This window comes from Erigeron canadensis, chromosome 3 (genome assembly GCF_010389155.1).
Source record: "Erigeron canadensis isolate Cc75 chromosome 3, C_canadensis_v1, whole genome shotgun sequence".
In the NCBI taxonomy this organism is placed as follows: domain Eukaryota; kingdom Viridiplantae; phylum Streptophyta; class Magnoliopsida; order Asterales; family Asteraceae; genus Erigeron; species Erigeron canadensis.
The window spans coordinates 32,421,383-32,445,739 of NC_057763.1; the positions used below are offsets into that span (position 1 = coordinate 32,421,383).

The window sequence follows — 24,357 nt, forward strand, 5'->3', positions numbered from 1 at the left end:
TTATTATTGGTTTAAAACTGGACTACTTCTAAACAAATACTCTACCACGTTAATGTAAATAAAAGTTACAGATTTTTTTAACCCCCAATTAATATAAGTTCAATAATTTAAGTCAATATTATATTCAAGCAAAAAAAAGAAGATGAGTTGGACCGAATAGTTATAGTTTACGCACGAAAATGCCTTTTGTCATAGACTCATAGTTCATTGTGGATATTGAAAAAGTAAGTCAGATTTGAAACCATTCCAAGTGTCATTTTACAATCTTATCTTATGATTTTTTGTACCCTTGTGTTGTGTTTAGTGCATCCTCAATTCCTCATACATTTACTCCTGGTTAGGTAGGTACGCTCTTTATTCATAAAAACAAAAACGTGGGTTTATATTTTATGGTGGGGTAGTTTGTGTTCGCTATCACTACGTTTGTCCGAATATGTCCGGATAACAATATTTTGGACCCACAAGTTATTTTCTACAGATGGCACATCATCATATGATTAAAAATAATAATTAATAATATTTTCTAATGTAAATATAATTATTATTTTTTATTTGGTTCACATAATGTTTTTAGAATAAATAGAATCTTTCGAAGAAATTATAATCTGAATGAATGAAATTTGACGGAATGTTTTTAATTTTTTGAGAATTCAAGTGACGGAAGGAATGAAATTTCTTCCCCCATCTCCAAGGAATGAAGATTCCATCAAATGATGAAATGTTTACATTTCTACGGAATGAGATTCCTCCTTTTTTGAACAAACAAACGCACTAAAGAATGTAATTCAATTCCAATTCCATCAGAATTCATCAAATTATGTGAAATAGACGCGAGCTAAGAGTCGTTTCAATGTATTTATATTTGAAAAATAAATTTCATATCTAACACGTTTTGATGATATGGAGGTTGAGTGTATGCATTGTATGTTTTTAGAGTAGGTTTAGCTAGTTTAATATCAACATTATTAGGGACGCACGCGTAATGCGGCGACGTGTGGTCGTAATGGCGATGACAGTGGCAATGGTAGCGGTGACGGTTGTGGTGTGTGACTATTGATGTAAAAGGTTTTTTTATATATATATATAAAATGGGGTTTTGTAGATATTTTTAAAATTGAGATGAGTTGTATTGTAAATAATGTCGTTAATATTAAAAAAAGGGGGGGGGGGGTTGTTCTATAAAGAAATATACATAGAACGAGGTTTTTTACCAACATGATGTACGACTATTTAAAAATATAGCTAAATTAAGTTGGTTAAAAGGTTATAATGTATACGTCAACAATTATTAGTAATTTGTCTAGTGGTAAAATTTCATCTAAACTTTAAGTGATGGCATCATGTATTCATACCTTTGATGTGTAAACAATTAAGACATATGTCAAATAATTATATTCTGCAATGAAAATTATATTCAAAGAATCCGCAACAAAAGATCTATCTTTTACAATCTTTAAACACATGTAATTATCGACGTAAATTGGATCAATTATTTGACAAACAACAAAGCTTTTTTTAAAAAACCACATGATGAAAAAAAATACATCAATATGAAAAATATATAATCAAATTTTTGTATTACTGTCCAAAAAACTCTAAAACAAAAAAAAAGACATCAGTTTAATAAAGAACATATAAAAAAACAAAATATAGAAAACAAAGAGTAAAAAAGATACCGTACATGTTTTGTAGTTATAGAATTAGTATGTATTAAAAACTATTTTAAATGTATATATAAATAGACGGGAACGGTACCTGCGCATTGCAACGTTGATAGAAGTGATAACGGGGTGGTGATGTAATGACTGCTGCGACGGTGGCGGTGTTAGGGTGATCTACATGACGGGCTCCGTCCTCAAATTTAAAATTTCGTCGAAAGTATATCGAATGACCACTCTAATGAAAGAGTATAGATTTTTAAGAACACCCATATAATTTTTTTAATTTATCGATGTACCGTTTTTGAGATAAAAGATTTTAAATGAATTAGTAGAATAAAATGATTTATGGAGGAGAAAGAAAAAAATAATTGGTTGAGATTTGAGTAGAGATAAAAGGTATTATAATTATTTTAGGTAAATATAGAATAGATAGGAATGGTATTTTGAGGAAATACTTAAAGTCAATATTGAAAATTTAAGTTCAATGTTGAAAATTTATAAAAAAAATCTGTTTTATAATATAGTATAGATATTTGTGAATAAATAACAACAAATCTTTTATAACACAATGGAGATCATCTAAATTTTATTTTCTTTTTAGTTTTCAAATGATATTATATATCAAGATTTCCTTGCTTTTAGGAATAATAACAATTAAAAGATTATGGAATCATATTTTAAACTATTATTTTATAAAATGCTTGTAATGTTTATACATATATGAAATTTGAAAGTTATTAAATCAATAAAAGAAAAAAGACAGGCACACAGTCTGTATAAACTTAAAAGTGTGTTGACATTGTTGTGACATTAAAAAAAATGTACATGTTTAAGTTGTTGTAATCTTTATTTCGTAACCATATACAAAAATATACTTTAAGAGATGTAACAACATTTACCAATTAAAAGATTATGGAATCATATTTTAAATTATTCTTTTATAAAATGCTTATAATGTTTATACACGTATGAAATTTGAAAGTTATTCAATCCATAAAAGAAAAAAAATCTATATAAACTTAAAAATGTGTTGACATTGTTGTGACATTAAAAATAATGTAGATGTTTAATTTGTTGTAAGCTTTATTTCGTAACCATATCTACCAATATAATAAAACATATATGATTAAAGTATTATTTAAACGACATGTGACTCATTATCTTATTGACATGTGTATTTTAATATTTTAATTATTTGAGTTAATTTATATTTATCAAGTTTCCTAAATCAAATCAAATACAAATTATTATTATATTATATTAATATTAATATCAATATTAATATTAATAATAAAAATCGTAAAAAAACCTCCATTATCTTCCGTTCGTAATGTTTCTAATTACCAACTTAAATAATCTAAAGTTATAACTTATCAATTCAATTTACTTATTCATATTTAGAACCTACCTACCATGTTAGATTATTATCGGAGTTTTACATAACATCTATGTAAATTTGAATTTAATCTTAGACTATTAAAAGATAATGTTATGTTATATTGCTTACCATTATATAAATCAAATGTATGGTAATCATATATTATATATGGTTAATTCGTACATTATACGGGTATTAGAACTAGTACAAAAATATACCTTAAGAGGTGTAACAACATTTATCAATTATCAATCACGTGAACTTTTTGGTACTATATTTATAGAAGAATCGTCAACATTCGTATAGTATCATTTCTGTCTGCTGAAAAAAACCTATGTAAATCCCTCAACATTTTTATATATAGGAAAACCATTTTACCTTATTTGTAAAATATATAAACATGGTAATTAATTTTTGGCTTCAAAGAAATGTTACATGCTTTAAACAAGCCGAAAGAAAAGTATAATATTCAATATTGATTAAAAAAATGTAATTTGTTTTACATGATAATTAGATGGAGTAAGCTGTAAGCATATGTAACAAAGTCAAATGCATGCCAACAAAAAAAAATTAGACACTTAAATTATAAAAGAAACCTTGTGTTCCTAGCTTGTCCTTCTTGGAAGCCCCATCAACATGCACATTGTGATTTGTCAGTGTCTTCCTCTACACTACTTATCTATTAAAAAAAGAAAAGTATCAAATGTGGTCATTATCAGTTTATAAATAGTTTTTATAACCATAATATTTACTTATCCTGTTCAATGGAACGACTCCTTGTACTGATATTGTTAGATGTACGTACAGATTAAGGGAAAGACAAATTTTGACATCATGTTAGAAAGTTAGACATAACAGAGGAAGGAAACAATTCCCAACTGCAATCTATCTCATTATTATTAATTACCAAAATCTAAGTTTATTGGAAACCAATAATTTGATCATTAAAAACCAAAACTAATTAACAACTCAAAAATTAAGTTCAAAAAAAAAAAAAAAACACAAAAATTAATCAGGATAACTATTAAGCTCTAATATAAGGAAACTAGTTATTTATCCCCGGCGTTGCCCGGGGTCGTAGTTCTGTGTGTTTATCGGATGCAATTGTTTATCTTTCAAAGCATGATGCGTTAAATATTTACCTGTTTAAACTATAAAAGTTAAATTACAAAATATGTAATGCATGTATGATGTGTTGAGGTTACCATTGCCTTTTTTATATGTACTCTGCAATAAAGAAATAGATTTAGCTTCAGAATATATGTTTTTACATGTGACCCAAATTTGTTGAAACCTAAAAAAAAATGGCCCATCAAAAGTCATCACGAATCCATACTTTATTTTTAGTTGTTCACGTCATCACCGTCACACGGTGCCACTACTTTACCTCCATCTGAACCTTTAGTCATATCATTACACATGTCTTTTTTTTTTCTTTTGGGTTATATGTTAAGTCAAGTATTTCATTATTTCCAATGCCTTTCAAAAAAAAAAAGGAAGAAGTACTCATATCTCTCTTTTTTTTTCAAGTTTTGTTTTTCTTCCAAATTCATTTCTTATTTCTTTATGGAACTCTTTCTTTATATCCCTCCAAAAACTGTTATAGCCACTTCTGAACTGTTGTTCATCTGCGGTTAATAATTGACCAAATACTTTCTGGGTTTGCTATTCATCCGCTTTTACACAAGTAGATTCCGTCACAATACGAAGGTTGTTCACGGAAGATGCGGAGTCACACCTTAAGATGTTAGCACACTATGATGTTTTCAGCGATGATATTTATGTTAATTTTACCAAATCGGTATGTGTGTATATATATTATATCATATTTATAACTGTATATTTTTAGATTACAAACGAAACAGAAGATAGCTGACGATTCACAACTTAAACCGAATTCTACAGATATCTGCTGCAGCCGTAGTCCCACTCTGATGTCGTTATTATACTGTCAATCTGTTATTTATTTGAAGTTATCATGTAAATGGTGGAGCATTTTTTTGGTTGATTATTGAAGCAAGTAATCAATGTTTGATATATGTTGTAAGTGGTGGAGCATTTTTTTCAATTGAATTATAGCATAGATTATTGTAGAAGCAAGATTATACAGTATGTATATTTATGTATGTATGTAATTGAATATGTAGAAGAAAAGATAATTTTGTGGCATGATTTAGCCAGTAAAGTTTTCAGGGGGTAAAATGTAAAAGATAAAAAAGCTAGTGGAAGAAATTAAAAAAGAAAAAAACAAAACTGCTTACATCAGCAGCCAATCAAGCCGGTTACATTTTAACTAAGCCGATCAGAGCCAGCACTGTACAATCCACTTTCGGATTGTTATATATATAATGAATGAATCACCAAAGCCGACGATGTTCAAGGTTTCTAGAAGCTCGACTAATTCTTCCAAGAACCTTATATGCCTCTGATCGAATCTATCTCCTCAACGAATATTTGCTAACTCATTGCATAATGACAAATAGCCAATGTACGTAATCACACATCTATACGCATAATCAAACCCCCATCTAGAAAATGATGAATAGCAATATTCTGATAAATTAGATTTGGACAGAATAAAGATAGCCATACATTAATTGTATCATTACTACGTACTACAAGCCAAGATCCAACCAAAACACAAATTCGTTTACGCAAAGAGTCAATTGAAATGAGGATGGCAGATCTAGTAGACAAGTTTCAAGAAGCAAAAGCTCGCTGGCCCAAGAAATTTTCTTATTGTAACAAACCTAAAAATCTATCCAACCTCATAATATGCACGAAACTAACCCAATACTATTACGTTATTACCACCCATTAATTTTCCTTTTAACTTGGGGGTCAAAAGTGTATAGAATTTCATGAAACTGCCAGACTCCCAGCAGCATTTCCACAAGGGCCGGAAAATCTTTCAAAATAAAATTTAAAAAAAAATAAAAACATAAAAAAACTATCATTCTTCAATTAGTTGATCAATTTGGTACCAAGACATAAAATGCCACTTCAATTCAGAGTGCGACGACATAAATTCCAACAGAAAAGCTTAATGAAAAACAAGTTCCTTGGCGGTGGCCCATTCACTGCAAAAATTTAAAAAAAGGTAGACGAGTAAGATTTGAATCGTACTTGAAAAAAAAAAAAAGAAGCTTCGAAAGGGAAACGATAAAAGCATACATAAACTTGATGGTTAAGAAAGAAAGAGAAAAAGGCCGGGCTTAGAAAATTAGCAAGTTAGTAGCTAGCTTTTAGTTGGTTCAAAAAAGTATTGAGTGTGAGACGAATCCTTTCACGTACAACAGGTAGCATATAAAAGAAAGATGAAAGTAAACATATAATACATGCCGAACAAGTAACAAGAGATAAAAAAAAGTATGCATGTATATATTAAGAAATTAAGAAGAAGGTTTTAAGAAACATACGAATTAAGTCCAAGGCTAGCTCCTCGTGCGTGGCTTATTAGGTGCTGGTGGCACAACACCCTCGAGCTGATTGAAGAAATTAATGAAAATTAATGACAAGTGTGTACGTTGTAACAAGAGTAGCTAGGCTACACACACAAATATAGACACACAATGTTAAAGCTTACGTACAGCATCCGGAAATGAGATTTCGGAATATGGCTCAGATTCTGTGAATACGACTAAGTCTTCTTCCGAATACTTATAACGGTCCATGGTCAACATTTAGGGTACGTGCAAGGCTTCACTGTTATAAGGTGAAGTTTCCCTGATGTCGCATATCGAATGAATGTTCGGAAAAAAATAAAATAATACAAGCCCATATCCAACAAGAACACAATACTTTTATGCAAAGACTCGATTAAAACAAATATGACAGACTAGAAGGCCAATGGTCGCCTTTTTCGGGAAACTAAATCACAAATTAGTCGTAACAAATTAAAATAAGTGAATGATTTAATGTATATATTCCTGATTAAAATGAAATCTAGCTTAATTAGTTACTGGGGGGGGGGGGGGGGGTGGTAATACGGTGCGAGCCATCTCTCGATCGATTGTAAACTCAAACCGTAATTTCTCTTCTTCTCCCTATGTGTATATCGACTTTTATATATTACGCAACATGGGGGGTGGGGGTGCGGTTTAATTGGTGTTATATATTTACACGGTGGATATGTTTATTTCATTTATAGAGAGTTATGGGTTCAAATCTTATCACATGTAAATGTGGTGAGGAGACCTTAGCAATGCTATACCCATCTACACATAAAAGAACAAACCCTTCAGAGCATTGCCAAGATTCGAACCCGGCGTGAATGCATCGAAATTGAGGGTGTTAGCCATTTATCCGCTCAATGTATAATCACTATGTCATCATTTATATCCATATTATATTAAATTAAAATATAGAAAAAATAAACCCAAAACACCAAAACATGTTTAATTAGTTGAAGTACAATTACAAAACTAGATTATTTTAAAAAAGCTATTAACAACAAAAATAGAAATAATAGATTAATGTTTAATTAGTTGAAGTACAATAACAAAACTAGATTATTTAAAAAAAGCTATTAACAACAAACATAGAATTAATAGATTAATGGAAATTGGTTAAAAATATAAAAGCTCATTGTCTTTTCCACATCCTCACCTTCAACATTAACTTGAAAAATAAATAGTACACAAAAAAGGTTATAAGATAGTGCATACTTTATAGTTGTCTAAGTGGTATGTTTGATACGACTATTGACTTTTCACATGTGGTTCTATTTTTTATTTTTTTTGTTGTTTTTTCTTTTTTTTTTAAAGAGTATTGACTTTTGTGGACAAACTATAAGGTAAGTGTGGGGGAGGGCAAAGTGCGATAAGTGCGCCGCAATATTTGTATAGCCAGAATGTGCGACGCAGTTTCTATAGACTGCGAAGCACATTAATGCTCGAAAATAAGGGGTGCGACGCCTAGGTTGTGGGTGCGACGCACTCCCACGTGTCGTTCAGAAAATTCGAAAACCAAAAAAAAAAAGTATTTAATTAAAAAGGGCGACGCACTTTTATAAGTGCGACGCAGTGTCTGTTCAGATCGGGTCAAAGCAGTCAAAAGGAAGGGTTTTCTCACTTTACCTTTTTACCTAAAACTTTTGAAACCCTTTTTCTCTCTAACATTCACCCAACCGACCCTCTTTCTCCTCTCAATTTGTTTGTTTCTCTTGTTATTTCCAATTCACAATAATCATGACAAGAACTGGAAAGGTATATCTTCACCTTGCTTTTGTTTTATTTTCTTATGTATTTTAGGTTAGATTCTTTTGAATAAATCTTGGTAGTGGTTGTATGTTTGGATGTTTAAGGTTGCGTGAATTAGTCGAGGGTTTTGATTGTCAAATGTTTATTAACAAGTAGTTAGATGGATTTTAAATTACGATTGGGAATCCATTGTAAACCCTCGACCAAAAAACCCAGAATACATTCGAGTGCGACGCACTTTCTGAAGTGCGCCGCCGTTGGATAGGATATGAGGGCGACACACTTTTAAATGTGCGACGCAGTTTTGTATGTCGAGGTTCAGACTGCTTCGCAGTCACCTAAAACTGCGACGCAGTTTGGTTCCTTGCTCGCCTTACCCGACTTAAGCTCATATATAGTCATAATTATTCGGGTTTTGATTGTTTTCGTCTTTGTTTGTGTGCAGGCCGCTGCTGCAGGTACAAGTGGGCGTAATCCCAGGCGTGCCTCTTTTTCATCCCACATGGGTGAAGACACATCATATGCGGGACAAGCCCAAGCTGCCGTTGCTCCTGTACCCGCACTCTCTGCTCACCAATGGCTTACTTGGCCTCGTGCTTCACAAGAGGAAAAAGCCGCGTACAATGCAAGGTTGGAGAAATTTCTCTCCAAAGATATCGATGAGCCCAGGTATCTTCCCTCTAGTATGCTTGACATGTTAGCGATACGGGGGGACATTGAAGGGTTTTTACGTTTGGTTGGAATGGAGAATGATGAAAGTGGGAATCCAAGGGATCAGGATTTTAGACTTTGGTTTGATATATTTGGTAATAGGGAGTCAGTTTGCAAGGAATGGTGCTTGGAATTTTACTCCACCATCAATGTTAGTAAAATTGATAAGGTTAAGGACATTTTCACTGAAAAATGTATTCACTTCCGATGTGGGGGTAAAGATAGGTCTTTAACCATTGCTGAGTTTGGAGTAGCCACCGGGATGTATACCCAGAATTTGTTAGAAAATAATCCATTGTTCAGGAAGGTTCTTAGCAGGGGGGCCAGAACCGGGTTAGGATTCTCGGATGGTGATCAAAAATCTTATTTCAAGCAGATTAGCGGTGGTGTTACTTGGGAAAATGGTATTGGGGCGAGTAACATTAAGTCACCCATTTTGAGATTGTTTTTGAAAATGATAACTTACTTGGTTGTTCAAAGATCAAATCAAAGGGACAAGGTCTGTTTGGAAGATATGTGGTTGCTTAGATTGTTTCATGAGGTTGTCCCTTATAGGTCAGCTTGTGCACCATACATGGTGGCAAGGCATATGGGAACCCGGGGAATGAGGGATCGGAAGCTAGTGTGTGGTCACTACATTACAAGAGTGGTTAAGTTTTTTGGATGTGAGAACGATAGGGCAAATGCGGTTTACAACTTGAACTGGAAGCTTATGAAGGAATTTGAGTACGCTAACTTGAAGCGTTTTGGTTTGTTGAAGAAACAGTCCCACGAAGATTTGTACGCTTTGATTGATTTTGGTGATGATGCCCCCGAGGGTGAAGAAGGGGATGATGAAGATGAAGAAATGGAGGATGCAGTGGAGGAAGAATTGGTTAGACGCCCTAAGCGTCGTGCTACTTCTACTGCAGGAGCTTCTTCTTCTTCTTCTGCAGGTTTTGACTTCACCTCTCTTCAGTCTGTTATGGATCGGATGTTTGAATCTCAGCAATCATTTCACATGGATAGTTTCCGAGAGCAGGTTGAGGGAGATATGACGATGATGGGTTCTGGGCTTGGTAGAGTGGTATATGACTCGCGCCGTTACCAGCCCATGTGGGAGGCACAACTGAGAGGGCAGGACTTTAGCCCACCCGCTGATCTTCCCGACTACCGTCCACCTACCATGTTTATTCCGCATCAGAGAGTCGGTGGAGGTTTTTACTTTCCTCCCGAGCATGTGGTCGAGGAGCCTCCTCGTCACGATCCAGGGGCACTAGGACCGGATATGCCGGTCCGATTTGGTTCTTATACAGGTACTTATGCTGGCATGGACGTGACCCAGGCAGGAGCTTCTGAGCAGACTTATGCAGAACGGGTGGTTGATTCTTTCTTTGACTATGGTAACCTTCCTGGCTACCAACACTACCCACCTCACCCTCCACCTCAGCGAGTTTTTGTGCAGGTTGAAGAATGAGAAGCCGTCAGTTTGCTGTTTTTGATGGCTTGTATGATTTGTTTGAACAATTTCATTTTCCGTACTTTTAATTTCGATTTGGTTGTTTTGTATCCACCCTACGGGGTGATGAGACATCGTATTTTCTTTCCATTCCCGTAGAATAATTAGGTTTGAATGTTGCATGCTTAACATTTATATTATTATGTTGGCTTTGTTTGTGTTCATGTGTGATAACAAAGGTGTCATATACATATGTTGGCAGTAAGTTTAGCGCTCATTATTCTTGTTGGCATTATTCGCGCATGGAACACCACATGTACCCGGCAAGTTTTCTTGTTCTTATTTTGCTTTTTAGTTTACTTTTTCCTATTTCCCTTATTTGGCTTAGTTTCTTGGACATTGAGGACATTGTCCAACTCAAGTGTGTGTGTGGGTGGGGGGGGGGGGGGGGAGGTAAATAGGAAAAAGTCGGGTAATTTTTGAAGATTTTTGCATGTTTGTCCTCGTAGTTAATTGCTTTTGTCACCTAATTATAGATATAAATGAGCAATGTAACTACACTTTGGTAATAGTTTTAATATGTGGAATGTGTTTTGACTGATTAATTTGGCATCCCTTCTGGATTAATAACATTGCTAGCATGCTTATAGCACCAAAACACCAGAATTGTGAGATTGATTGATTCATTGCTAGATATGATAGGTGTTACAGTTTTGGAACTATTTAGCCTTGTAAATTTGTCCCTCTCATAGGCTTTTGGATTTATCCGGAAGTAAAGCTCTCTTTTAGAGCTCTGAACTATGATGTGCAAGTTTGAGGTTGGTTTTCCATTTCTGGAATATTGCATTTGATATGAGTGTGCCGGTGATTGCGTTGATTCTAGAACTTGTCCTTGTTGATCGTTCCGTTATTTTGCTATATGATGAAGAGGCAAATCTAGATTAATACCTTTATTCCTTGTTCATTCACCTGTTGTTTCGTAAAAATCTGTTATGTGCATGTGATGTGCTTAGTAGCTAACTACACTGGTTAGTGAACCACCCGTTGGAAACCCGTATGTTGCACTCACTTTTAGTGCAAGAAACAATAGAAAACATGTTGTCACTAGCCTGTTCTTTGCTAAATCCACCTAAATATAAACCTTTCTTCGCCATACCGATAGTCAAAATCCTGGTGGGTCATTGGTTGCCTTTGCTAGATTGGATGGTTTGGGTTTTGCCTTATTATGTCGGGTCGGGATATTCTCATCATTTGGGGGTAGTTTGATTTCGTCATGGTTCTTGGATAAAGTCTAAATTGTTCATCTTAGCATCTTTTGTGATGATTTGTCACTATTTCTTAAATTATGTAAGAGAATACCAATTAATCAGAGTAAAAGTAGCTCACAAAAAAAAAATTGAATAAAAAGAATAAAAGATTTGAAAAACAGAAAAAGAAAAAATGAGTTTGGGCTGTCAGTTGGTATCTCTCCTTTTTGTCAAATCATTTTATCTAAGTTGGTCGTCATTATAACCAACAAAGTGTGCTGAAGTTTAATACGTATATGGTTAGATTGTTTGAAGTTGGCAAGTTGTTTGAAGTCAATATTGGTTAGATTTGGTTGATAAGTTGTTCGATGGAGAACTTTTTGGGATGTGGACCGTTGGCAACTAATGACATGGGTTTGTTTTGGACTAGACTATATGTGCAACTTTGTTAAATGTTGTGTTAGATCTTTGTTAACACCACTTGTTACCCAAATACCCATACCTTGTTTAAATGCCCTGTTTAGCCTAAAAATGTTACAACCCGTAAAGTCCTCTCCAGATAGACGTTATAGGGCGCATGCGCCTTGGCGACTTAGGAACGATCCTTGTACAAGCCTATGGTTAAAAGATTATGCATCACGACTTGGCTATTGAGTGATTATTCAAATATTCAACCCCAAGAGAAAGTTAGTTGGAGTAGGATAAGCGAGATATCACTTGTTCGTTTCATTTGTGCTTAGTCGTGTTATTGAGGCTTGCATATCGGTCAAATATTGTCAAACGTTCCGGTTTTCATTTAAGATTAAAACTGCCTAACCATTTATTCTTATTTTTGATTATGGTTGAGCTTCTTTTTTGACAACTGAAAATGTGGTTCCATAAAATACCAAGGATTGATTTGTTTTTAGTTTGGATTTGCTTGAGGACAAGCAAAGCTTAAGTGTGGGGGGATTTCATATTTCGTATTTTATGCCCATTTCCCATAGCTTAAAGTGTCGATTAGTGAGGTTTACGAGTCATTTTCGTATACATTTGGTGCGTTTATGGTATTTGTTAGTGTTTCAGGTGGAAAACAGGTACCTAAGCGATATTTTGCAGAAAACAAAGTTTCTGGAGCAAAATGGGTGTTTACGGATGTTTCATGTGGCTCGTGAATGAAGAATTAAAGAAGTCAAGCTGGTCAAAGAAGCTCAACGCCAGAGTGCGATGCACCTTATGGAGTGCGTCGCCGTTTTGCTTGTCGTGGAAATAAGTGCTTCGCAGTCCAATCAATGTGCGACGCACATTCTCTATAGGCGACAAGAGATCAGTCAACGAAGTCAAAGTCAATAAAGTCAAAGGGCGAGGTGCGACGCACCTGGGCGCCGAATCTGTCCACTTTTCTGCATCATATAAATAGCTGCAAAAACATTCCAAAAACCTATCTTTCACTTTCCAGACGATTTGAAGAGCTTTTTCTAGGGTTTTTCTTATTTTTCATCATTTTGGAGGATCGAAGACTCGTTCGGAATCATTTCGTTATTCGTTTTTCAATCATTTGTATTCGGTAACAATGAATTCTTTCGTTTTGATTTGTTATTTCATATTTAATATGAGTGGCTAATCGCCTTTTCATCCATCTTGATGGAGTGAGACATTATGTAGGGTTTGCACAATATTTTTTAATTCAAGTGATTTGATTTAACTTTTTGTCGAAATCTCAATCTATTAATTCTTTGCTATTCGATTATTGATTGCGGATAATTTGTATTCAGTGCTTAGTGACGACTAGGATTTGGGTATAAGTTATTTTGATTGCTTAGTTAGAAGCAATTGGTTCTATGACGGGTACGGTAGAGGGTAATCGATATTTGATAAAAATTAACGGGTTGACGGTTGGGTACAATCGATAGGCAAAATTGTTATCTGAAATGACCAAAACCATTGTTTAACTAGGGAAGTTATAAAAAGGCGTCTCGGGGTACCGGTCTTAATAATGAAACTAGTCTATACAAGAGAGTCGAATAAGTTGTTAACTTGACGGGTACGGAGTTTGACGATTAATTTGAGTCTCGGTCATTTAATCACTAAATTAAATTTGAACTTCAACAAATGTACAATCCTAACATTCTGTTGAGCGAAATCAGGATGGGTGACTTTTAAATTATTGTTTTTCAACAACAACTTTTTTTTCGATTAATCCTTTGGGATTACTAATTTTTCAAACTAACTTCTTGCAACGTGACAATTCGGCCACAAAACCCCCATATTTTACTTGAATCATTTAATGTTTACAATTGCTTGTTTAAGTCCTTGCGAACGATCTCGGCTTACCAGTTTTCACTATACTGCATGCGATCAGGTACACTGCCTGTGAGTGTGTAGTAGTCAGTCTTTCGGTAAATCGTGTTTATAAATTTAAAGCTAGATTTCGCACATCAGGATTATTAGCATGTTTCTAGTATGTTTAATAGTATTAGAAGCTTTGTATTCATAGAGTATGTAATAAATTAGTATGTATAAATAAAAAAAAATTTAAATTTCAATAATCGCAACAAAACACATCGCGATTTTGAAAAAAAAAAAATCAAAGTCAACATATTACGATTTTGCAAAATCTCATAGCGATTTTGAAGATCTTGTAGTGATTTTGTAATATCTAATAGCGATTTTGCAAGATCTCGTAGCGATTTTGCAAGATTTCGTAGCGATTTTGAAGATCTCGTAGCGATTTTAAGGTTCTTTATGCGATTTTGTCGAGTTATTGCGATTTATATGGCTATTTTGTGATAATTTGAAAAAACTTGGCTATTTTTGTACATTTGTAACGATTTTTGGCTATTGTTGCGATTTTTTCTTTCGAAAATATATCTACGGCAGTCTTTTCATAATACACGGGCTCCATGGAACAATGAGTTGGCCCAACTGTGACAAGAAGTTGGTCTAAAGATGTTCCATACTTCCATTACCAGCCCCATTCGTTTCAAGTTCCAATTTATATTTGTTCTAGCTTCATTTTTATTTTTATAGTTCATCAATTAACTGATCGGTACCTGCCTATCGATTTAAGCAAGTGTAGAATCATAACTAATGTAGCGATCGAGAGAGTACTGTTAGGAACTGACATCTAATTATTTGGGCTTACATGAAACAAACAAGACTAATAATAATGATAGTGTACTTAACATTTGGTTAACTAATTAACAAAGGAAATGTGGTTGGAAACAAATGAACTCATATCCAAACCCTAAAGACGCGAGATATTAACATCCAATTAGTGTCCAAAAGAAATGAAATATTATCCATTGAAAATGTGGCCAGAAACCTATAAACTCAAATTTAAGTATCGGCTTATTGGCTTCATGGCTCCACCAATGTTAATAAGCATTAGATCTACTGGCTTCAAATTGTTGTAAGCTGTGTAAGTGTTGTACATATATACCGTGGGCGATTTTGTCGGGATGAGTGTGAACAAAATTCTTATTTTTCAAAAAAAAAAAGGAACAAAAAACAAGTATATGTACGTTTCTGGCGCATTTGCTCCATTTTGTTGGCAATGGGTTTAGGTTAAGGAAAACATTCTAGTTCTAGTACATGTGCATATGGGAAAAGCTACTATTAATCATGTAAGTTTCATGTGTCACCACATGCTAATATACAATAATGTATCCATCTATGTCTAAATTTAATATATATGTTTTCTTTAGATTTTGTGTCATTTTTTAAATAGAAATAACGTAAACCATATCTGTGGCATGGCGTCTTGCATACTTGTGAATGAAAATGGAAATTCATATATGATTTTACCACAGTACACTTGTTACTAACGTTTTTTTAATACTATTTGAAATAAACACAAGAAATGAAAAATCACTAGAACTCCATATGTAACATGTTAAATTCACAAATATTTTTGCATCATAATTATTTTAATACCTGAAAATTTAAAGATTTGATATTATGAGCTATCCGTATAATATTTTTAAATGGCGTGATATTGATACCACAATACTACTTAATAAAACCATTGCATAATGTAACTTTTAGTCTTCTACAAACATGTTGTACAGGCATATAATGCATAAATGTGATAAATTAATAAATTTGTACAACATGTTTAATATAATGCATAGTATTTAATAAAGTCATCACACAACACACCTCACCAATTAACGCTGTTATGGCCGCACGCAAGGCTGGCCTAATTGTATCATAGGGTCAAGCATGAGCTTTAGGCCTCCAAAAACAAAAGGCCCCCAATTTTTGTAGCATTTAGCTTTTGTATACATCATAAAATTTAGCGGCTAAAAGAAAAAATTAAACCTCGACTAAAAAAAAAGTAGGGTATGTAGGTATAGTATACCATTTATTACTCACAATTAAGTTTTTTTTTATCTTAAATTTCTTTTTATTACTCACAAATTTTAATTACAATAGCCTTGTGATCCTTCAATCCTTCATATTGATACACTAGTAGCTATGTGAGATTGAGTACACCATTTGATTTAATGCATGTCATTTTGTTATAGTAATTCACAGAGTAAGAGAATTCAGCAAATCAATAATAGAATAGTTGTGGTCCTTCATTGTAGCATTTTTTTCTTTGTTATAAACTAAACCCCTAAATTTGATTCCGTTTAAAGTCACCTAAAAGCTTAAGCCGACACTGGCGACGCCACCATCACTATCGCCGCCGTCATTATTGCCGTCGCATCATACGGATAACATTCTAGTAACTAAAAAGGTAAAATTAAAATTCGCTTACATTCAACTTTTCAATATAAACTTTGTAAGTAATTCCACCGCAAATGATGCACCAATTATTGTGTCTTTTCTTTCCTCTAAGGTACCATGACATAGCACATAAATCCTCTACTAATTTTATACGAAGTAATTATGTCGTGTTGAGCTTTGTATATAAGTACTATACTATGAATCCTGGTAATTTTATTGAGACATAACTATCATATACCTTCACTAGCTTAGCTTGACAGCTGACATAGATCATAGATGATACGTAATTTTATTGAGACATAACCAACTATCATATACCTTCACTAGCTTAGCTTGACAGTTGACATAGATCATAGATGATACGTATTTATAGATATTTTTGTAGGTCGAACCGTATACAATAAATGCACATGTCTTTTTTTTCTTTTCCGAAAGTGATTTGCAACAAATAAATTGAGGGCAAAAATCTAAACATAACGTGAATCTCTTCAATCACTTGATTGAAAAACAATGGCCTTTTTGAGTTGGCAATATCATATTAAAGCGATTTATAATGTGATTTTAAGCTTACGAAAGATTTTTATAACTAAAGTGTACTACTAAGTAGTAGATACAATAAATCGATTTATGTTTATTGATGGTTCATACAAAACACGTTCTGAGTCACATGGAACACATTTATTGTCCTATAAACCAACTGAGCTATAAAATTTTCTATAAACTAATGAATATTGTATAAAATTAATTATTGATATTATTATATAGTTCACAATTTCTATTCCAAATAATATAATCTAATTATAAGCCCACACGAAAATTGATATTTCAAAATGCAAATTTTACGTTCATGGTCCTTCACCCGTCGCTTTCATTTGATTTGATCTAATCAAAAACACAATCAAGCGTTTAGTTAAGTATTAAACTCTCTTTATTGTACTTATTTGCTTAATAAGATAAATGATTAACTCTAAAGATATTATTAACTTCATGGGTGAAGTTGAGAGAATCTTGACATTTGGATTAAAATTAAAGGTTAAGATTCAAAGTTGATGTTTAAAATTTGACCCTTGATTTTAATCTAAAGGTCAAAATCATCAACTTTATCTATAAAGTTAATAATAATTTTAGAGGATCTCAATCCTAAGATAAATGCAAGAAATGTTTTACATCAGAAGAATCAATAATTGAGTTTCAATATCTTAATCGGCTTTTTCCACGTTTGTTGAAACAGTACAAAGTGCGAACATATGAATAGATATCTCTCATAGTCTCATATCTACTGCACTAAAGTTGGATAAATGTCCTTGCATAGGAGATCGAGATTAAAAACGCGTTTGGTTCAGAGATTTCACGTTTGTTGAAACAGTACAAAGTGCGAACATATGAATAGATATCTCTCATAGTCTCATATCTACTGCAGTAAAGTTGGATAAATGTCCTTGCATAGGAGACCGAGATTAAAAACGTGTTTGGTTCAGAGATTTTGATGGAATCTGATGGAATTTGAATTGAATTCCATTTCGTGGTACGTTTGGTTGTCAAAAGATGATGGAAGTTCATTCCATTGGAATGTAAACATTCCATCAAATGATGGAATCTCCAATCCATAGGGTTATTGGATGAAATTTGATTCCTTCATTCTTTTTAATTTTTAGAAAACAAAAAATATTTCATCAAATTCCGTTGCAAGATTCCATTCATTATAAAAACATTATGTGAACCAAACGCGCCTAAGTGTTCTATCCACATGCCTTGCAAGACTGTAGGTCTTTTTCCACCTTAGATGAATATTAAAAATAGTCTCTTTATACCGCTATGGTAGAAGTAAGGTTACTACATCTTAACTTCTACATACATCGTCAAGGTATTGGAACCCAAAACTTATAAAAAAAAAAAAAAAAATCAACATTGAGTGCTTACTTTCTATTGATTCATCACTGTTGTCAACTCTCGCTAGATTTCAAGCGACCAACACTAAAAAATTATGAAAATTCATCAGTAAACTATCAAAAATCACTACATTCTACCCTTTAGTTCGGCTTTACGTTTTGAAATTAATTTGTGATGGAAGTCATTATATCTAATGTTATTGAAATATCATTATATTTGTTTCCAAACTTATATCAACTTTTTTTATTAATGTCGAATGCTAACGTTATTATTCCGATATATATGTTTGATGTTTCTATGTGGCTTATATTATCATTATTAAATTATCATTATTTGTATTAATATTTGTTACTTTGGTATGCGACATATCATTATTACGCAGATTGTGTAAATGTAAACATTATTTTGTGAATAGCTAATTGTTAGGGTTGAACACATGTTCTGTAACATCGTATGACCGTATGGGTAGACATTTTCTCGCTTTACTCCAAATTTATAAGACGACTTACGTAATTCTAGCGAATACAAAATGATATTAATCCAGATGGATTTAAAGTAATTTTTAAATACAAAAGTTACGGTCTAAATTTAATAATTTTGATTCACATTAATAATAAGATCATATACTTTTATTTTTAGTATCAAAATCAAAACGGTACCGAATCAGAACTTAGACGGCTAGATTTGAGTCATGGGTGCTTTAAAAAGATAAGAACAATATCTAATTTTATAATTAGAAGGATTCATAATTTTCTTTTTTTTTTTTTTACAATCTATCGCATTTTAGGCCCAAAATACCCTTTTAATCTCAATACTTTATCATTGTTTTGGTAAACTTACTAAACTTCAAAGAAACATTGTCGGTAACAAATTAAAAAAAAAAAAAAAAAAAAAGAAAGAGTGTTGGGTGTCATTAGTCATAACCCAACTCATTAGCCAACAATATGTACAGCCGATATATATATATACTAGATTTTTGACCCGCACGATGCGCAAACTGTATAAAAAACTATATAATACACTTTATATATGAAGAAACGATAGCGAACATATTTCATTAGAATTACGTGATGTGAACTATATAAATAGTTTAGTAACATATAAACATATGGTTGAACAGAAATAGATTCAACCAAAAGCTTGATAAAATATGAACTTAAGGAGATAGAAGGACTTAAGTTATTAAGTTATACTTTAAATTATCATTAAGAATTTAGTAATATGTTTTTCTTCTAGTAATTCTAGTAATTTGCCTTTTGTTGCCACTAAATGATCTACATCTAGAACATGTATTATGTAGTCGTCTTGTTACAACATAACTCGAAGATATACAATTTGATCCTTAATGTAGAGTGACAATTCCAACTATATTTCTCTCCAAAAAAGTTAAAAGTCACATGAAAAATTACAATTGGCTGGATGTATAATTCAAAGAGGATAATTTGACTATGCCTTATGTGTTGAATGTTCTTCTTAACATCCAAAAAGTAAAACAATTATATTCATTTGAAGGTGTTGCTGCGATTTTTAGAAATGGATTATCAACACCATGGTGGTTTTAATTTTTGTTTAATCTAATTGACTAATCCAGAAGAGGTAGAATGTGCCGTTCCAAAAAAGAAAGAAAAAGAAAATTAGGATGTAGAATTTGGTTTAAGGGTGGGGTAGGTCTCGGACTCCGGGTGATTTACAATTACTTGAATTTATATGAGTCAATTTTTTTTTGGTTTTGCTAAACGAAACCCTAAGGGTTTTTGTTAAAGTGTATTAATTAGTTGTACGTTTACCATAAAACCCATCTTATTTGTACTTACCGGCTATTGGCAAAGAAGAAGGTATACACCAATGTAGTTTTTATACTTAAAAGAGGATATTGTTTATTAAAACAAAAAAGTTTAAATTTGGAACATATATTCAAGGTGTAGTTAATATAATGTTAAGATTTATGAGTTTCGATGTTATCTTTTAACTAATTAAATCTATTTTTTACACTTAATTTGTTTTATTTATTTGTTTTATTTTTGTATATTCATATAGTTTTGAAAACTTCCATATAATCATCATAATAAAAAAAGATAATGAAATATCATGAGGTATAGACGTGATTTTTTAGTTAAAGAGAAGATATCATTTTATCTAATGAGAAGATCTTAGATTTCTACAATATATTTATTTATTAGTTAATTAATTAATTAATATATATATATAAGTTCATTTTTTTTCTAAACATATAGTTTATTTTTGAAAAAAATATGGAGTTGACACATAGGATAAAATCTTATGTGAGATTTTACCAATATAGTTTTAAATTGCAAAAGTGCTTTAAAAAGCTTGATTAACTACTTTTTTTTTATAAGAGTTATAGATATATATTTCGATAATAATATACTGTAATATAATTTCTAAAACAACCACCGCGCATACACACACAGCACTCTGTCTCTACTCTTCACCCCGCGTATATATCTATATCTATATCTATATATCTATATATACACACACACATTGCGACACAAAAGCATCACAACTTCTCATTCTGTAAATTATATAAATCCCTTCACTTCCACTTTTTCAGGAACACATTTTTTTTTAATACTCGTCTTAATTCGGATTGGATCATATTCAACGTAAGTTCATTCATTATTCCCAAAACATATTTCATTTCCTTCCTATATTTGCCGACATTTATGTTGTGTTTATTAGATAGATCTGATGTTTATAATTTTGTAAGAATATGTAATACTAAAATTTATGTTATAATGTTTCACATTTTTATGCTGTTCGATCTACTTGATTTCAAGTAGAGTAAGTCTAGATTAGTTATTTTCGATTTTTTAAAAAAACCCAATTATTAAGCTCATTATCAGAGATTATTTAGCCGTAAGCCCGGAAAATAAGCTGATCCAAATAGCTCATTAGCTAGCTTGTTTTAGCCCCCATGATTTATTTTAGTAAAACTAGCATTTTGCTTTTTACAATGCTGCAATAAAAGTGAGTATAAAATTGTATTTTTTTAGGACCTTGTTTGGTAAGTTGGAATGGGGTGATGATGGTGAATTGGTGATCTATTCTAATGGAATTTAAAAAAAGTTTTTGTTTTTATTTTTGGAATAGAATAGTTAATTCTATCGTTATTCCATTCAGGCCAAACAAACCTAAGGTTTTAATAAAATGGGTGTTTTGGTTAAAAAGATTAGAAAGATCCAATGTCTAACCCTGAAAAAAAGTGGAAAAGTTAGTAACTTTTTATATCATGTCAACTATTTTAATAGTTGTCATATGGCCCAAAATATCGAAATTTCATCATTTTTTTTTTTTAAAAAAAACTCACATTCTATGACGGAAAGTTTGTGACGCTGCCATGGAGTTGTCTCTGCCCCTGTTCATGTTTATGTATGATTTGCTAAAATGTGTTTTTGATATCTCATGTTGGTATATTCAGTTTTAAAAATGAAATGTTTGTAGCATGTGGATGTTAAGTAACATTTGTTTAACTTGTTTATGTTTAGAGAGTTCAAGGATGAGTACATATACACCAAAGAACATTCTCATTACCGGGGCGGCTGGTTTTATTGCCTCTCATGTCGCTAACCGGCTTGTTAGAACCTATCCGGATTACAAGATTGTCGTGCTCGACAAACTAGATTACTGCTCAAATCTTAAGAACTTAAACCCCTCTAGATCATCACCTAATTTTAAGTTTGTTAAGGGGGATATTGGTAGTGCTGATCTGGTGAATTACCTTTTGATCACCGAAAATATTGATACTATAATGCATTTTGCTGCTCAAACCCATGTTGATAACTCATTCGGAAACAGTTTTGAATTTACCAAGAACAACATTTATGGTACCCATGTGCTTCTTGAGGCGTGCAAAGTCACACGTCAAATCAGACGGTTCATCCATGTCAGTACGGATGAGGTTTATGGTGAAACCGAAGAGGATGCAGTTGTGGGTAACCATGAAGCTTCACAGCTTCTTCCCACGAATCCTTATTCTGCCACGAAAGCTGGTGCAGAAATGCTTGTTATGGCTTATGGCAGGTCTTACGGGTTGCCTGTGATTACCACAAGAGGAAACAACGTTTATGGCACAAATCAGTTTCCTGAAAAACTGATCCCGAAGTTCATTCTATTAGCAATGAGAGGTGAACCACTTCCGATTCATGGTGATGGTTCTAATGTAAGGAGTTATCTTTACTGTGAAGATGTTGCGGAGGCTTTTGAAGTTGTTCTTCATAAAGGAGAGGTGGGTCATGTTTATAACATAGGAACTAAAAAGGAAAGGCGTGTTATTGATGTTGCTAGAGATGTTTGTAAACTTTTCAACAGGGATCCTGAAGCAAGCATTAAGTTTGTGGAGAACAGACCATTTAACGATCAAAGGTACTTCTTGGATGATGAGAAACTTAAGGGTTTGGGTTGGGCCGAAAGGACTACATGGGAAGAGGGTCTGAAAAAGACCATGGAATGGTACACAAGCAATCCCGAATGGTGGGGAGATGTCTCTGGTGCACTTCTTCCTCATCCAAGAATGCTGATGATGCCAGGTGGCACCGAGAGAGTTGTTGATGTACCTGAAAACGTTCAATCTGATTCACCTCATGCCGCGGTTAATCCTTCTCAGTTTCGAAAGGTGGTTTCTGCTCCAAAAAGTAACGGTTCTGCTAATAAGCCATCTTTTAAGTTCCTTATCTATGGTAAAACTGGGTGGATAGGTGGTTTACTTGGGCAAATATGTGAAAAACAAGGAATTCAATACGAGTATGGGAAGGGTCGTATGGAGGATCGGGCCCAAATTGTTGCTGATATTCAGAAGATCAAACCAACCCATGTTTTCAATGCTGCTGGTGTCACGGGTCGACCCAATGTTGATTGGTGTGAATCTCACAGGGCTGAAACAATCCGTACCAATGTTGCTGGCACCCTAACTTTAGCAGATGTTTGCAGAGAATCTGGGATCCTGATGATTAACTTTGCTACTGGATGTATATTTGAATATGATGATGCACATCCAGAAGGTTCAGGCATTGGTTTCAAGGAAGAAGACACACCCAATTTCACCGGTTCTTTCTATTCTAAAACCAAGGCTATGGTAATTTCACTAATTCCTAATTTCCTTCCAACTATACGGCATATATATAACTGTATGAAATTACAAAATTTTGAAACATTCTTGTATTATTTATGCAGGTTGAGGAGCTATTGAAAGAATTTGACAATGTGTGCACACTTAGAGTCCGAATGCCAATCTCATCTGATCTCAACAACCCGCGCAACTTTGTCACCAAAATATCTCGCTATGATAAGGTGGTCAACATTCCCAACTCAATGACCATTCTGGACGAGCTTCTGCCTATTTCTATTGAAATGGCTAAGAGAAACCTCAAGGGAATATGGAACTTTACAAACCCGGGGGTGGTCAGTCATAACGAGGTCTTGGAGCTATATAAAGAATACATAAACCCCGAATTCAAATGGAAAAACTTCACGCTTGAAGAACAAGCACGAGTGATTGTCGCCCCACGAAGCAATAACGAGTTGGACACATCCAAGTTGAAGAAAGAGTTCCCCGAGTTGCTATCAATAAAGGAATCGTTAATCAAATACGTATTTGCTCCCAATAAAAAAGTTTGATTAGCATTTGGGGTATACTCAGAGAGACAGAAATATGTTTGCTTGGGATATTATTAGTTATTTATGTGTAATAATCTTTAAAGTTTAAACTGGGAAATTGATTACTTATGAGGTTTACTTGGTAAGTAAAATGAAAAGATTACAGGAAAGGCCAAAAGTTTGTACTATGTAGTTGGTTTTTGTTGGTCCTATATATCATTGGTTCTCATCACATTTGTTAAATACTATTAGCATATTGCTAATTTTGATTTTGCTTTACACAATCTTTGTATTTCTATATATATATTTTTTGGTCCTATTTGAGTTGATAGTTTTGTCAAGCAATACATCTTTTTCTTAAGGAATATTCTACTTTTTTTCAATCTAAAAAGTTATCCATCATGAACAAATGTTCAAACAAACTACTATTACTTGATAGAAATACAAAACACTAACAACTTTAAAAACAATAACCACTTGAGATTTTTTTTTTTTTAATTTT

General features: G+C 33.0%; 1 protein-coding gene and 1 long non-coding RNA gene across 2 annotated transcripts; both read left to right on the top strand.

The window, feature by feature from the left end:
* Positions 1-4,619: 4,619 nt before the first annotated feature.
* Positions 4,620-5,193, top strand: LOC122590617. The gene is made up of 2 exons (XR_006322560.1): positions 4,620-4,840; positions 4,945-5,193. It is a non-coding gene; the product is annotated as an uncharacterized LOC122590617 (long non-coding RNA).
* A 15,548-nt stretch (positions 5,194-20,741) lies between these two features.
* On the top strand, positions 20,742-24,043 carry LOC122592632 (trifunctional UDP-glucose 4,6-dehydratase/UDP-4-keto-6-deoxy-D-glucose 3,5-epimerase/UDP-4-keto-L-rhamnose-reductase RHM1-like). The gene is made up of 3 exons (XM_043764914.1): positions 20,742-20,866; positions 21,749-23,334; positions 23,433-24,043. The coding sequence occupies exons 2-3, from the start codon at positions 21,760-21,762 to the stop codon at positions 23,874-23,876; spliced, it is 2,019 nt and encodes a 672-aa protein (XP_043620849.1). The 5' UTR covers positions 20,742-20,866; positions 21,749-21,759; the 3' UTR covers positions 23,877-24,043.
* Positions 24,044-24,357: the final 314 nt, after the last annotated feature.

What these genes read in the sequence shown, in the direction of transcription:
- LOC122592632 (XM_043764914.1), top strand. Translation starts at nt 21,760, where the DNA reads ATGAGTACATATACACCAAAGAACATTCTCATTACCGGGGCGGCTGGT. An exon ending in ATTCTAAAACCAAGGCTATG is followed by an intron (nt 23,335 to 23,432) that starts GTAATTTCACTA and finishes TTATTTATGCAG; the next exon opens with GTTGAGGAGCTATTGAAAGA.